At 44.2% G+C, this 13,416-nt stretch overlaps 1 protein-coding gene and 1 long non-coding RNA gene across 5 annotated transcripts; one reads left to right on the forward strand and one right to left on the reverse strand.

Moving 5' to 3' along the window:
• Positions 1-7,236: 7,236 nt before the first annotated feature.
• On the reverse strand, positions 7,237-9,802 carry linc.pou2af1 (lnc RNA pou2af1). Of its 2 annotated transcripts, none has more exons than XM_026193565.1 (4): positions 9,449-9,802; positions 9,177-9,228; positions 8,438-8,733; positions 7,237-7,923 (listed from the first exon to the last, which is right to left on the reverse strand). In XM_026193565.1, exons 2-4 carry the CDS (start codon positions 9,226-9,228, stop codon positions 7,579-7,581), a joined length of 693 nt encoding a protein of 230 aa, XP_026049350.1. In that variant the 5' UTR covers positions 9,449-9,802; the 3' UTR covers positions 7,237-7,578. The 2 variants fall into 2 exon arrangements, with proteins under 2 accessions (XP_026049350.1, XP_026049349.1); XM_026193564.1 differs by having other exon boundaries at positions 9,177-9,231.
• LOC113036941 (uncharacterized) lies at positions 7,856-12,065 on the forward strand. 3 transcript variants are annotated; one of them, XR_003274527.1, is made up of 3 exons: positions 7,856-8,026; positions 9,810-9,988; positions 11,077-12,065. It is a non-coding gene; the product is annotated as an uncharacterized LOC113036941 (long non-coding RNA). The 3 variants fall into 3 exon arrangements; XR_003274528.1 differs by having other exon boundaries at positions 9,837-9,988; XR_003274526.1 differs by lacking the exon at positions 9,810-9,988.
• The last annotated feature ends 1,351 nt before the right edge of the window (positions 12,066-13,416 follow it).

A 13,416-nucleotide genomic window follows, 5' to 3' on the forward strand; every position in this document is an offset into this window, starting at 1 on the left:
TAGGCTGCTCACTAGGGCTGGGTATCATCACTGATTTCTATAATCCATTCGATTCTGGTTTTCAAAGTCCCGATTCGATTCAACTTTGCCTCAGACAGTCAGAAATATTATAATTCTGATCATTTATCAGTACTGACTTCATCAGAATTGTGAACATCACAGCAGATGCCTTTGTGTGAAAGTAACTGAGAATAAAACAGAAAAACTGTCATGGGGAATTGGGTTAAAGGACTCAGGTGTGAGACTCCTTGCAGAGTGACAGTGAATTTATTCACAGTGAAAAGGTGAGTCAACAGTTCGAGTCTGTAAACCAGAAAGGGCAGTGCAGTGATACGGTGACTTCTCCCCGCGGTGACAGTGCAGTGACAATCCAAAACAAGTCCTTGTGCCCGCTCCTCCTCCGATCCCTGAATCCTGGAGGCAGATGAGAAAAGCACACGCACAGTAACAAAAACGTTCTCTCCTTCACAAACTGAGTATGCTAGCCGCGACTACGCTACCCGGTTTAGTTCAACGTTCCAGCGTTGGTTGTGACTCGACCGCACTGTTAAATAGGTCTGCTTCAGATTAGTTGTAGCCAGCGAAGTGATTATGCACAGGTGCGACGATTCCAGCTCAGGACACTCCCCTCGGGTCAGCTGCCGTTCCGTGCCACGGCTTCCGGAGGAACATGTTCCAGCAGAAAAACACATGCACAGGATGGAGAGGAGAACACGACACAGTACACACAAACACCACCAAAATTGGCAAGGCGATCGGTGAGGACCGTCTAGCCGTGACAAAAACATGAAGGAGATTTTCCTGGTCTGGCTTTTTATAGCAGATAACCTTAAAAATATTCTACAATCTTCTGCATATAAAGTTAAAATTTCTTCAGTATTGAATAACAGAAAAAACAGGCTTTCTTGTCTGAGGTCATTTAAGTGAAAAAGAAAAAGACAGCAGCCACGGCGCTGTAAACAGCGGTAGACTGGTGGGCAATAAGCGAATGAATAATACAGAAAACAGAGATTGGAGACGGAAACTGTTCTTGAAGCACAGAGAGAGATAGAGAGAGAGCTAGCTGTGCATGGAGTGTGATTTTAATAGTCGTGGAAGCAAAACAGCAAAATTCATGACGACATTGATCAAATGTGAAGCGCAGGTCGCACAGGTGCAACCAAATTTATTTTTTTAGTCGCACCAATGAAAAATTTGGTCGCACTCTAGAGCCCTGATTACAATTATTTTTTACAATGTACGTAACCGGCAATAAGTCAGACTCGTTCCCGGTGGGTGATGGGCTCCGCCAGGGCTGCCCTTTGTCACCGATTCTGTTCATAATTTTTATGGACAGGATTTCTAGGCGCAGCCAAGTAGCGGAGGGCTTTCACTTTGGTGGTCTCAGGATCTCATCTCTGCTTTTTGCAGATGATGTGGTTCTGTTGGCTTCATCAGGTGATGGCCTCCAGCTCGCCTTTGAAAGGTTCGCAGCCGAGTGTGAAGCAGTAGGACTGAGAATCAGCACCTGCAAATCTGAGGCCATGGTCCTCAGCCGGAAAAGGGTGGAGTGCCCACTCTGGGTCAGGGATAAGTTCCTTCCCCAAGTGGAGGAATTTAATTATCTCAGGGTCTTGTTCATGAGTGATGGGAGAAGTGAGCGGGAGATCAACAGACGGATTGGTGCAGCGGCCGCAGCGATGTGGACGCTGTGCCACTCTGTTGTGGTGAGGAGAGAGCTGAGTGTAAAAGAGCAGCTCTGGGCGCCTCCTGGGTGAGGTGTTCCAGGCATGTCCCACCAGGAGGAGGCCCCGAGGCAGACCCAGGACACGCTGGAGAGATTATATCTCTCGGCTGGCTGGGAACGCCTTGGTGTTCCCCCGGACAAGCTGGAGGAGGTGGCTGGGGAGAGGGAGGTCTGGGCTTCGCTGCTTAGGCTGCTGCCCCCGAGACCCGGCCTGGATAAGTGGAAGAAAATGGATGGATGGATTTAAAGCACCTCTAGATTTGGACAGAGGAACAAATGGGCCAAAATCAAAAAATAAAGAATGTCATTTAATTGATTCAATATTCATCCATCTATTTTCTTTTTCTTACGCAATTCAGGGTCTCTGGGGGAGCCTGGAGCATACTGCAGTTGCCATGGAGATAGAGGCAGGGCACAGCCTGGACAGGTCATCAGGTCATCAGGGCCAACGCACACAGCACATTTAGAATCACCAGTTTTCCTCACCCTGTGCACGGAGACGACCCACGCAGACATGGGAAGAACACTCCACTCAGATAAGGCCCCTGCACTGGGATCACACACACACACACACACACACACACACACACACACACACACACGCACACGCACACCCACACACACACACACACACACACCCACCCACACACACCCACACACACCCACACACACACACACACACACCCACACACACCCACACACACACACACACACACACCCACACACACCCACACACACACACACACAGACAAAGAAATGAATAAATCGAATATTAAAGAGGTGTATTTAATTTTCACTGAGTGATTTTCATTTCTTGGCAGGTTAGGTTCTGCACAGCTTTGCAGGCGAGGACAGAAAACACTCCCTACATGCTAAGTTATTGTTACTTTTACTGCTTGCACACTGGACGCTTATCTTAGTTTTGATCTGAGAAAACAAACAGCCCCCTCTGCACGAGGTGCATCATCACCAGCTGTAAGGGTACTGGAACCAGTGCAGTCGTGCTCAGGCCTGTTCTTCCAGCTCCCAGAGTCAACTAGATGTGAAGGTTAGTCTTAAACACTGAAAAACCACCAGAGACGAAGATAAGAGCCCATAAAGGAAAAGCTGAGGAGACTGAGAGAAGCCTCTGTCTGTTTTGTCGTAACTGTTTTCAGCAGCTGTCACACATTAAAGACGTCTCTGTGGTATTAAATAAGAGGGACCATGAAGGCAGAGGTTTAATGTCGGGGATGAGGGGGTGAAGTCAAACAACTGTGTGTGTGTTTGCCTTTGTTTCATGTGCAGTGTGTAAATACATTTAGATTTGCATTCATGATCATTCCCCAGTGAGTATTGTGGAAAACCAGTCGGCTCCAGTCTGACTTTCTCTGTGTTTTCCATGGAAGTTTCAACATGAAGCTTTTTCCTCTGAGGCTGTTGTGCCGTAGCACCACTCGCTGATTCTATCAGGTGAGTAAAGAAGCCATTAGACTAACAATCCTGCTCAGCAGAGGAAACATAGAAAGAGCTCTTCAGTGACTTTATGGTTGTTTTCACATAAGTTGTTTATGTGGAAAATATGTCTTGACCGACCTGCTTCCTTCACTTAGCATCTGTTTGTTGAGTAAACAGGACTCTGTTGTCACTTTCTCTGCACAGCTGCATGGTGTTTGACCTGCTGACCTATTCACTGTTTCTCTTATCAGGCCTGGATGTTTATTGTTCAGAAAACAAGTACGAGTGAAAACAGCCCTTGATTTATTCAATAAAGAAACACCTCTGATACGAACACAACAGCAAAGACTCCCTTATCGGCCGTTGCGAAACACTGTGAAGCTGTGCACACCACCACACGTTACGTGATAACAGTCCGTGGCCAAAGTTTAATGTTACACCAGGTTTAAAAATGTGTTCATATCTGTCCTGTCTGACAATTGGATGATTGTTGTTATGGTTGCTTAAACATTAACATGCACAAAAGAAGCACTGTGTCGACACACACCCGGTTTACTCAACAAATCTCATCTTAAACCTTCAAAGAGGGATACAAAGTTGAAACATGCTGTGAAGCGCCTGTTTGATTAGGCTCATTGGAGCACACTCCAGATGTTGTGTGCTTATGTTTTCCAGAAAAGCCAAGGTTAAAAAGACCAAAACATAATGCAGTGACGTGAAAATCATCCAAACACTATTGAAATTCAATGAAAATAATATGACAGACAAACAGGTTTTACACTGGCTCAGTAAGCAGTACCTCTGCTTTGCTCTCAAACTTCTAGATCCAGAAAAGCTTCTCCTAAATTTGATTTGTGAATGACGACCTTCAGACTGAAGAGCAGAGAGACCACCCAGCTTGTTATCAGTGATGCATTTGTTCCATATCGTTGCTGAATGATAGCTGCAGGTTTGGGAGCAACACATGCATCCAGCAAAGCAAAACAACATCCATACCTTCACTTATTCAGGCTCACAAAGAGGCTGAAACCTAGACCGGCGTTTATAGGTCACCATACTGTCACAGCACAGGTCAAAAAACAGGCCAATGTTTTATTCACATTTTGATTTGGCACAGACTGTTTCACTAGAGCTCCTTCTTGATGCACGGTCTAAAAATGAGGATTTTACAAGTGTGTCATTAAAATATAGGCAAGCGACCCAGTGGACGGACACCATGATGTGGTCAGCCACATGTGTAACATGCTGTAGGCGGAGGAGAGGAGACTTTGTGTGCATTTTGTGTCTGTTGCTGTCAGACAAACCAGATATGAAGGGTCATACCTCTGTTTTCTTTTCCGACTCTCCTTTACACAAGAGGCAAAAATGACTGGAATCTGGATAAAATCTCACCCCAAGCCTGAGGAGAGGCTTGGGGTGAGGTGACTACTCTTGATTTGGCGTTCTTTAGATAAAACTGAACTTAACACACAAACATGTGCAAGCATGCTCACTTACTCCTGATACAGTCACAGTTACTGATCGTAGGTGGAGAGCGTGTAAGTTGCTCCTCTTGCAACAGACTGAGCTGGGACGGCAAAACTGGGAGAAGTGGCTGATGGTGCATACGTTACTCAGCAATAAGAAGCTCGGTGATTTCTGAGAACAACTTGGCAAAGAAAACAGGTTACACAGGCACAAGGGCAGGAGACAGGACGACCAAGGAGGCCTGGCTGTCACCATGTCGGTGAGAAACAGGTGTGTAAAGAAGCAGTCCATGGGTGGATGCAGCAGCTCCACCTTAGAGCAAAAGACTATAAAAATAAACTAAAGAGAGCAAAACTGCGACTTCTTTCTACTCACTTTAGGCCCTCAGAGCACTTCGTACCACGAGTCGCATTCACCTGATCACGTTCATACAGTGCCTGAGCACTTTCACCTAAAGTGGCGTTCATTACCTTACCTTAAAAAAAGGGTTTCTGACAACGCGTCTAAACCTGATCCCCAGTATGAATAATACTGGACCAGTTAAATATAAGCTGCAACCCCAGGGCTGAAAAAAGAAGCCAAAGTAAACTCCAACAACTAAACTGTTCAGTTTATAGAAACATCAGTGCGTCTGTGGACAGATGGATGTGCATCACTTTCTTCTCTTTGCTGTTGTTTTTCCTTCACATTGTGGAAGCGTGGGTCATACTTATCGATTAAAATGTTCTTATTATAATATTAGACGATGAGGATTCGACAGAAGAAAAACATGGAGCCTGTTGTTTACAGTTATCGACTCTGGTGATAGTGTTAACTAGCCCACACTGTGCAGTTATCACAGGTTTTAGCTTCCAGGGTGTTTTTTCTTGCTTACAGTTTTTGTTTGAAAATAGTTCCTTTTTTCATTCATTTCACTTTTAGTCCAGATTCCTTATGATGATTTATGGCAAATGCCAGAGGCAAGATTCAAAAAACATAAAGTATAGGATTGCGGACTTCCCATGTGTTTTCTTTGCACTTGGACGAGTTGGCACGGTGTCTTTGTTGGGCCGTGCAGAGTGCGTGGACACACTCACATCCTGTAACTCAGTAACTAAGAGAACAATGGTTTCCTGCACATTTAGCTTGTAAATGGATAAAGACTTTACACTGGTAGAAGTTATCGTGGTTCCTGGAATATGATGGCATATAAAGTTTTGTCTTTGTCGGCATGCAGAAATGCCACTGCCACTTAATAAAGCTGATTGCGGCGCTCTGCTCCAGCCTAAATGTTTTGGGTTATTTTTCCACACTTATCAGCTGCCGTCAAGTGTCTCCAAGGGGATTTCCACATATGCTGGCTCAGCGGGAGTGAAAGGGATGCCTGCCAACAGGATCTTTGGAGCACGCACTCCTCGTTTATTGTGTTAGTTTGAGACACTAGTTTCAAGTGAGCTAGGTTGGAAGTGCGACCAGGAAGTCACAAAATAATCCAGACTTTTATGATTTCTTTCTTTTGTTTGTCTGTTTTAGCAGACAAATACTTGGAAAACCTTTTCCATGCTCCATGATTAAGTTTGGCACAAAGAATCAAGAACAAACTGTCCACAAATTACCAAACACACGCATCCGCTTTCATAACGAGATTCAACTTGCCATTTTAAAGACATAAGATAGCAGCAGAAAGATGTTTTACATAGTTTGGCAGCTGCTTTATGTATCTAATAATCATTCGTGACACTGAGCCAAAGGCCTGCTCTAGATAAACTCAAGTAAAATCGGTCAGGCATTAAAAAAGCTTATTTCTTTTTCTTCCCATTTTCATGCAACATGAAAAATTGTTATTAAATATTCATTACTTCAGTGTTGCACGAGGGGAAACTTGAGGTAATGCAAATATTAAGCAGTGAGTGACTATTAAGTGTAATAATCCACACTGGTCAGTTACACGGTGGCTGTAGCTCTGGTGGGAGAGCAGCTCACCTACTAACATTGTGTGTGTGTGTGTGTGTGTGTGTGTGTGTGTGTGTGTGTGTGTGTGTGTGTGTGTGTGTGTGTGTGTGTGTGTGTGTGTGTGTGTGTGTGTGTGTGAGATCAAAAGCACTAAACAGGACAAGAGTGCTCAGAGTAGAAAATCAGTCCATTTACTGAATTTCTTGTTTTTTGACAGGTAGCCTAATAAACTGGCTGAGCTCCGTGTAAAATCTGTAAGTATAATAAGAGGGGGTTGCAGCTTCAACAGTGCTTGTTTCACAGTCTGGAGAAATTATTGAGAGTTTGTTGAAAAAATCAGATAAATGGACTGACACCTGTCTGAGGAGTCAAAGTACTTTTTAAATACCAGTCTCATTCACACACAGCGACTCCAGCATTACGCGACAACTCGGAGCTCAAGCATTCTTGAAAAAGCCAAACCAACCCTCTGATTAGCAGACGTCCTGCTCTGTTAGCTGAGCTGCAGCCACTGTGAGTCGGCTTGTCTGTTAATCTGTTCTCCTTTGATCTCTGAACTCCCAGTGAAATACTGCCCTGCAGGCCAAAGTCAAATCTCAGACGTTTCCTTGCCTTCATTTCCAATTGTTGCGTTACAGCTGAGTTCAGCCCTGACATGTTATCAGCCTGTGATATTTACTTTCACACTCTTCCCACATTTTTCACTTTTATTTGTTACCTGTGGCTACAGGGCATGTTCACAGGGTGAAGTCTGAACCTGCTGGCTGAAGCAAACATCCCGACTTTTACAGTGGAAACTCTGCAATAGACAAGCGCACATTACAAGCACAGTGCTGACTTTTACACATTTTTATTTTGTGCAGCAAAACATTAGCGTATGAAAATATATCATTTAGTTTTTATTACAAATGAATTGATTAAAGTAAAGCAGACCAAGTGAAATGCAAAGCAAACAACCTCACTGAGCCAAATCGTATTTACAGTCAGGATACAAAGTAATACTGTTCACGGTCTCATCATAAAGCATTGTAGCACATCTCAGAGCTCAGCGGGAAATCCTTCTGGAAACAGCTGTCTTCTACAGGATACACCTGGGGATAGTCTGTGGGAGCAAAGTAAGGTGCGCATTCTGGGGTGGGGGGGCTCTCCTGCTGGCCTGACCAACAGTGTGGCAAGCTGTAATATTCCTGGGGGCCACAGTGCTGATAGTGGTATTGCTGTGGGCTGAAGCTTGACTCCATTCTGGTGGGCGAGTCATAGCATGAGGAGGAGGAGGAGGAAGAGAAGGAGTCCTGTGGGGAATAAGTGTTGGGATCCACAGGGTTGCAGAAAGTCAGTGACTCCAATGAGGAGCAAGGGGCCTGAAAGAGAGGAGGACATCGAAATTACTTTGGGCAGGACTGCAGGTGTGCCACATGGTGGTCATCCAACCAAAGCTAGGCCCAGGGCTCACCAGGAACACTTGTGAGTGGTGTTTTTGATTTAATGCATTCATTTGTGTGCAGACAGCTTACAAAACTGACATGCAGCTGTTTATCCTGCCAGACAGGTCATTTTATCAAACACAAACAGCTGTAATCACAGTCAAAGCAAGACTAGCTCCTTCAAATATATCCACACAAACCTATCCACTACATGCTGAACACAGACACTGACAGTGTTTGTGGAAATAAACGACCACCACACCAAACCTCTGTTCCAAATAAACGCATTGCTATTGCTCGTATCTCGTATGCTTTTAAAACAATCTTTCAATTTTGGTCACAAACAGAAAAACTAGGAAATTTTTCCGTTTTGTCACAAAAGTTTTAAGAAATCCCAGTTTCTGATTATTTCTTTAATGACGGTGTTTCGTTGGTGCCAGCTGAGACCTACCATCCCCTGGCCGTAGTAGTCCGCATCTGAGGACAGTCCGTGGTACCAAGGCTGAGGGGAGGTTGGAAAAGGAGGCAGAGGGGTGTCGTAGGTGGTACCACCGTATCCGTTGCCGGGCAACATCACATCCCCAAACTGCTGCTGCTGCTGCACCTGGATGCCGCACTCCTGCATCTGGATGTTGCACGCGCTGTCAGGGACTGGAAACGAGATGGTGGCTCGAAGCTGGAGGGCCAGCGACCCGCAGCTGCTGGCTTCAGCTGGGGGGACAGAGGGAGGAGGAGCCACATGGCCACCTGCCGAGATTCAGTGTAACAGTCAGACCGAAAATATCCAGAATACAAACACATGCGATGAAAACAAGCGAACCACACGCTCTGGGTTAATCATTGCCTATCATTTAATCACGGACTAGGATATATCTGCGACCACTTTGAAAGGGCGTGGTCTGAGAGACCACGGTGGAACTCCACCCCTCTGAAATCTGAATGCCTCTTGCCCCCCGTCCAACTGAAAAAGGCGTCCTCAATAATTGATGCATATTTATATGTTTATTTTACAGAATTTTTGACCCCCCAAACAAACAAACAAACAAACAAACAAACAAACAAACAAACAAACAAACAAACAAACAAACAACTTGATTAAGATCATCAGACTGTGACGCTTAGGGCAGGCCGCTGTAGTGCATGTGTGTCTTTCTGGGATGTATTTTAGCACACTGGGTGGACAAACCTACTTTGGAAAGTGGACGCGCGAAGCTCCTGTAGTTCCAAGCAAGCCTGATGCATCTGCTGATCAGGAAGAAAGAGAAATACAGAGGAGGGGGAAGGCGATACCAGATTATTAATGGCTGCTTTCCTGTAAATGAGTTGAGTGGCTTATTTTGATAAAACGGGCTATCAGTGATTTACAGGTGCAGGCTTGCACAGAGCGGTATTCTCAGCAGAAAAAAGGTGAGACTGAGAGCAGGGGACAAGGGTAAAGAGGCGTGGGGGAGGGAGGAGTTACCGCATTAAGCTTCTTGTTGTTGGCCTCCTTCTCTCTGTGCCTCCGCAGCAACTCCTTGACCGTGATCTTCACCCGGACCCCCGGGTACACCTTCAGTTGATCTTAATGAAGAGCACAGTGTGTCACTCATGCGCAGTAATCTCCTCTTAAAGCAAACTAAACCAGTCGTGCACTCTTCTCCTCCCTCTCCCTGCTCCTCCAGTAAAGCACCACAAAGCATTTCTTACACATCACAGCTTATTTTGTTTCCAGTAAACTGAAATCGCTCCATGAAGTGTCGCTTCATTCTAATAAACTGCTGAAAGATTGTCTTTTAAGATTTTGTAAAAGAATATAACGAAGTGCTTTGAATTATCCAAAGATCCTATTTTATCACCGGTGCGTAAAGGTCGTTTCCACCGCTCAGTGTTTCTGAGTGTTACTGGCGGCTGATCCCCTCCCCGGAGCCTCCCGGTCGGGAGACGTTTTCACTGCACCCTGTAGCCCTGAGCTGCCACGCCCCAGTCAGAGGCAGAAGAAATCGGCTCTTAACGCGTTAAAGTAAGTAGATTTTATTACGCATATACGATCGAATGAATGTAAAGTAAATAAAAATAGGCGAGGAGATGAAAGAGAAGTTTGTCTGGCACGGTGGGATGAGGTTAAAGCTGAAGCGCGCAGACAAAGAGTCAGCAAAGCGATCCGCGACCAAAACGGAACAAAATTTCGAAACTAGAAGGAGCCGCTGATCTGCGCTTTTGGATCGAAGCGCTGCAGTTTTCAAGGAAACGAGCCTCCCGCGTGGTGCACGTGCGCGGTCACTTAGTGAAAGTTTGATCAGGTCGTTATGGAAAAATTTCGAGGCGATTTCAGCCCGGTGCTGTTTACAATTCAAAACCCCGAGCTCTACACCAATCTCCGTTACTTTATTCAAATCACCCCTGCCCCCCACCACGAACGCCTGACAGTTAAAGGCAATGGGAGTAATTGGCAGTTTTTTTCTTCCTTACTTGAAGCTTGATTAAGATACGGTGAAAGAACGTCTCGTATAGGTGCGGGCGATTTAGGCCTAAAGGCGATATTTAAAGCATTCAGGGCTGCGAACATTTTAGAGAATGTGTTAAGAGATGAAACCTCATCTGATAAATATTCATACAGAGAAATGCTACTTTATGATTTGTCTTAAATGTGGCAGACGCTGGCCAAAACGAAAGGCAGACACATCCCACTCGAACACACAGAACACCCTGTTGCGCACAGACAGCCCGACCACACAGCCCGCGAGACTTCCAGTTGAATTTTTCCAAACTTAAAATGATCTTTAAAAATGATCATCTGCGCGTCCTGATGTGCGTCGACAGACGACAGTCGGGAGAACTATAACACACAGTAAAGCCATAAACGCCAGTGAAGCTTGGAGAAGTCTTTGAGTGGAGAACGCTCCACAAACAGGTGGAATCAGGTGGCATTAAAGTTATTCTACACGTGGAAGTTTAATCTAGCCCATTCTACTTTAATTTAAATATGGGAAGAAGTGGGCATTTATGGGGGGTGAGCACTCCACTTAAACACACAAATCGTGTGCTTTCAATATTTCCAATAAACTCTACATTACACCCCCCCCCCCCCCTCCTTTGTCTTCCAAACAGGGAAAAATGCAAGAAAATGATTTCCTGAAGAAAATCCGAGGTGAAACTCACCGGACATGATGGCTGGGATGGAGAGATGATTCCTGGAGAAGAGCTGAGGGACTCAACAATGTCCTTTTCTGCCTCAGCAAAATGGCCAAGAACGAAATTTCTGCAAAAGTCTCCAAAAATAGCAACACAAATGTCTTACAGCAGAGCCAGAGCATACAGAATGATTGTAATAGAGCTGGGGACATATTAGTTTGAGATTTTCTCCCTCCATTCCCTCTATTTAAAACCCCTAGAACTCAATGATTTGACAATGATTTGATTGCGCGTTACTTACCATTTGAATATTCAGAGGCAACTCTCTCAAATCGATTTTCAGTAAAATCACTAAGCATGAACACTGTATCAAATCCACTTTAATCTCATATATTAGTATTTTACACTTTAACCTCGAAAAAAATGCACTTTTATTCATTTTACCCTCCTTTTGCACTATCCCAGCATCAGCCCCCTTCACTTAGCACTGCAGCACCCACGACTGCTTCCGTGCAACCTTAAGAGCGCATTTCACCTCAAACCTCGCGTTTAGCCTAGTCACGCATTTTAAAAAGTTTATTTCATAAAAAATACATTAAAAGTGGCAAAGAGGGAAAGTGGGTGTGGCAAGGGCCAACAGCCCTCGTTGGCATGGCAGGGCCTCCAGCTCCATCAGAGTGCTCACACCTGCTGGGAGAACAGGGAGAGAGGCTCAGCAGCTTCACGCACAGTTCTGTCCTTGTCTTGGTTATATTTTCATGAAAATAAAAATGCGTTTCAGGATCAAAGGTTTCCGGTAAAGTGTGCCGTTTAAGAACCGGCCTTTGAAATGTTTAACTCCCCCAGCATTATGATTTATGATCATTATGATCAAAAACGGTTATTATTTTAGATTTTCTATCAAATCTGTGTTGAAATCGAGTAAATAAATAAATAAATGAATAAATAACGAAACTAAAAACAAACATTGCAGCTCCTTCTTTGCACTGAAGTCCCTTACACTACACTTCGAGTGTATTTTATTTCTCAGACTGTTTGTGGTGCGAAGGTCAGAAGATAAAATGAACTCAACTATATCAACGTTACATTCATCACACTTGGATAAATGCATCCAAAATAAAATTGTGCCATAAACCGGTCAAAATATGTGAATTAAGACCCGGATCTATGAATATTATTACATTTATTACAGTAATAATAACTCAAAGCTTGATTATGACTGCAGCATCTATAACATTATTCATCATAGATGCTGCAGTAACATTGTTAGATTATTAGGGCGTCCTCGCGCCATAAGAACAGCAAACTGATTAAAAACTGATATGTGCTAACACATCATCATCATCATCATCATCATCATCATCATCATCATCATCATCATTTCTATTCGTCCATTAAAATCAATCTTTGTGCATCCTGCTTTAAACAAAGTGCTCTCTTCTCTGCACATCCCCGTTTCCTCGCCCAGCATTGTCCGCCTCTTCTCACAGCGCCCCCTCCTGCAGCCGCGGCGCAGCGGCTCCACCTACAGGCCACAAATGGAAATGTTTATGAAAGCATTCTGTCTTTCCACACACACACACACACACACACACACACACACACACACACACACACACACACACACACACACACACACACACACACACACAATAGTGTGCATTCATGGTATATTTTTGTGCACTGGCAGTTTTTTTTGTGATCACATGTTGGAAAATGAAACTGTTATCAATCAGTCTAGATGTATGATGCATGATCAGATGCATGATCAAAATCTAATTATAGTTTTCCTCATTAATAATTTCATTTTTCTGATGAAGCCATCAAACCATGACAACACTTCCACCGTGTTTTGCAGAGGGCTGCAGACACTCACTGCTGAAACTCTCTCCTCCATACTGTCAGCCGACTGGAAAACACTTCAGCAAATAACACAGCACATTTGAAGGTAAAATAAACAGGATAAACAGACAAATGAAAAATGAAGTAAGGATTTAAAAGCTGACACCATTTGCTCGTCCTACAAAAACCTTTGATATATCTGGAACATGTTTTTTGGTTTTGTGGTTTGTTTCCTATCAGACTCTTTTTGATGGCTTCAGCCCTCCACACACTTCATTCCAGGATGAATTACTAAAATTTCATGTTTAAAGAACAAACAAAAGACATTTTTGTACAAAATCCTACCCACAGGTAGGATAGAGTCAGCATGAAATTAGGATATTTTGTATCCAACAGCCCAGCTACGGTGGCCCTGAGAGTTCAGATGCCCTGCAATGAAAGAAAATAGAAAACTGCCTTAATTCTGCAAAAACA

This window comes from Astatotilapia calliptera, chromosome 14, assembly GCF_900246225.1.
Source record: "Astatotilapia calliptera chromosome 14, fAstCal1.2, whole genome shotgun sequence".
Classification (NCBI taxonomy): Eukaryota; Metazoa; Chordata; class Actinopteri; order Cichliformes; family Cichlidae; genus Astatotilapia; species Astatotilapia calliptera.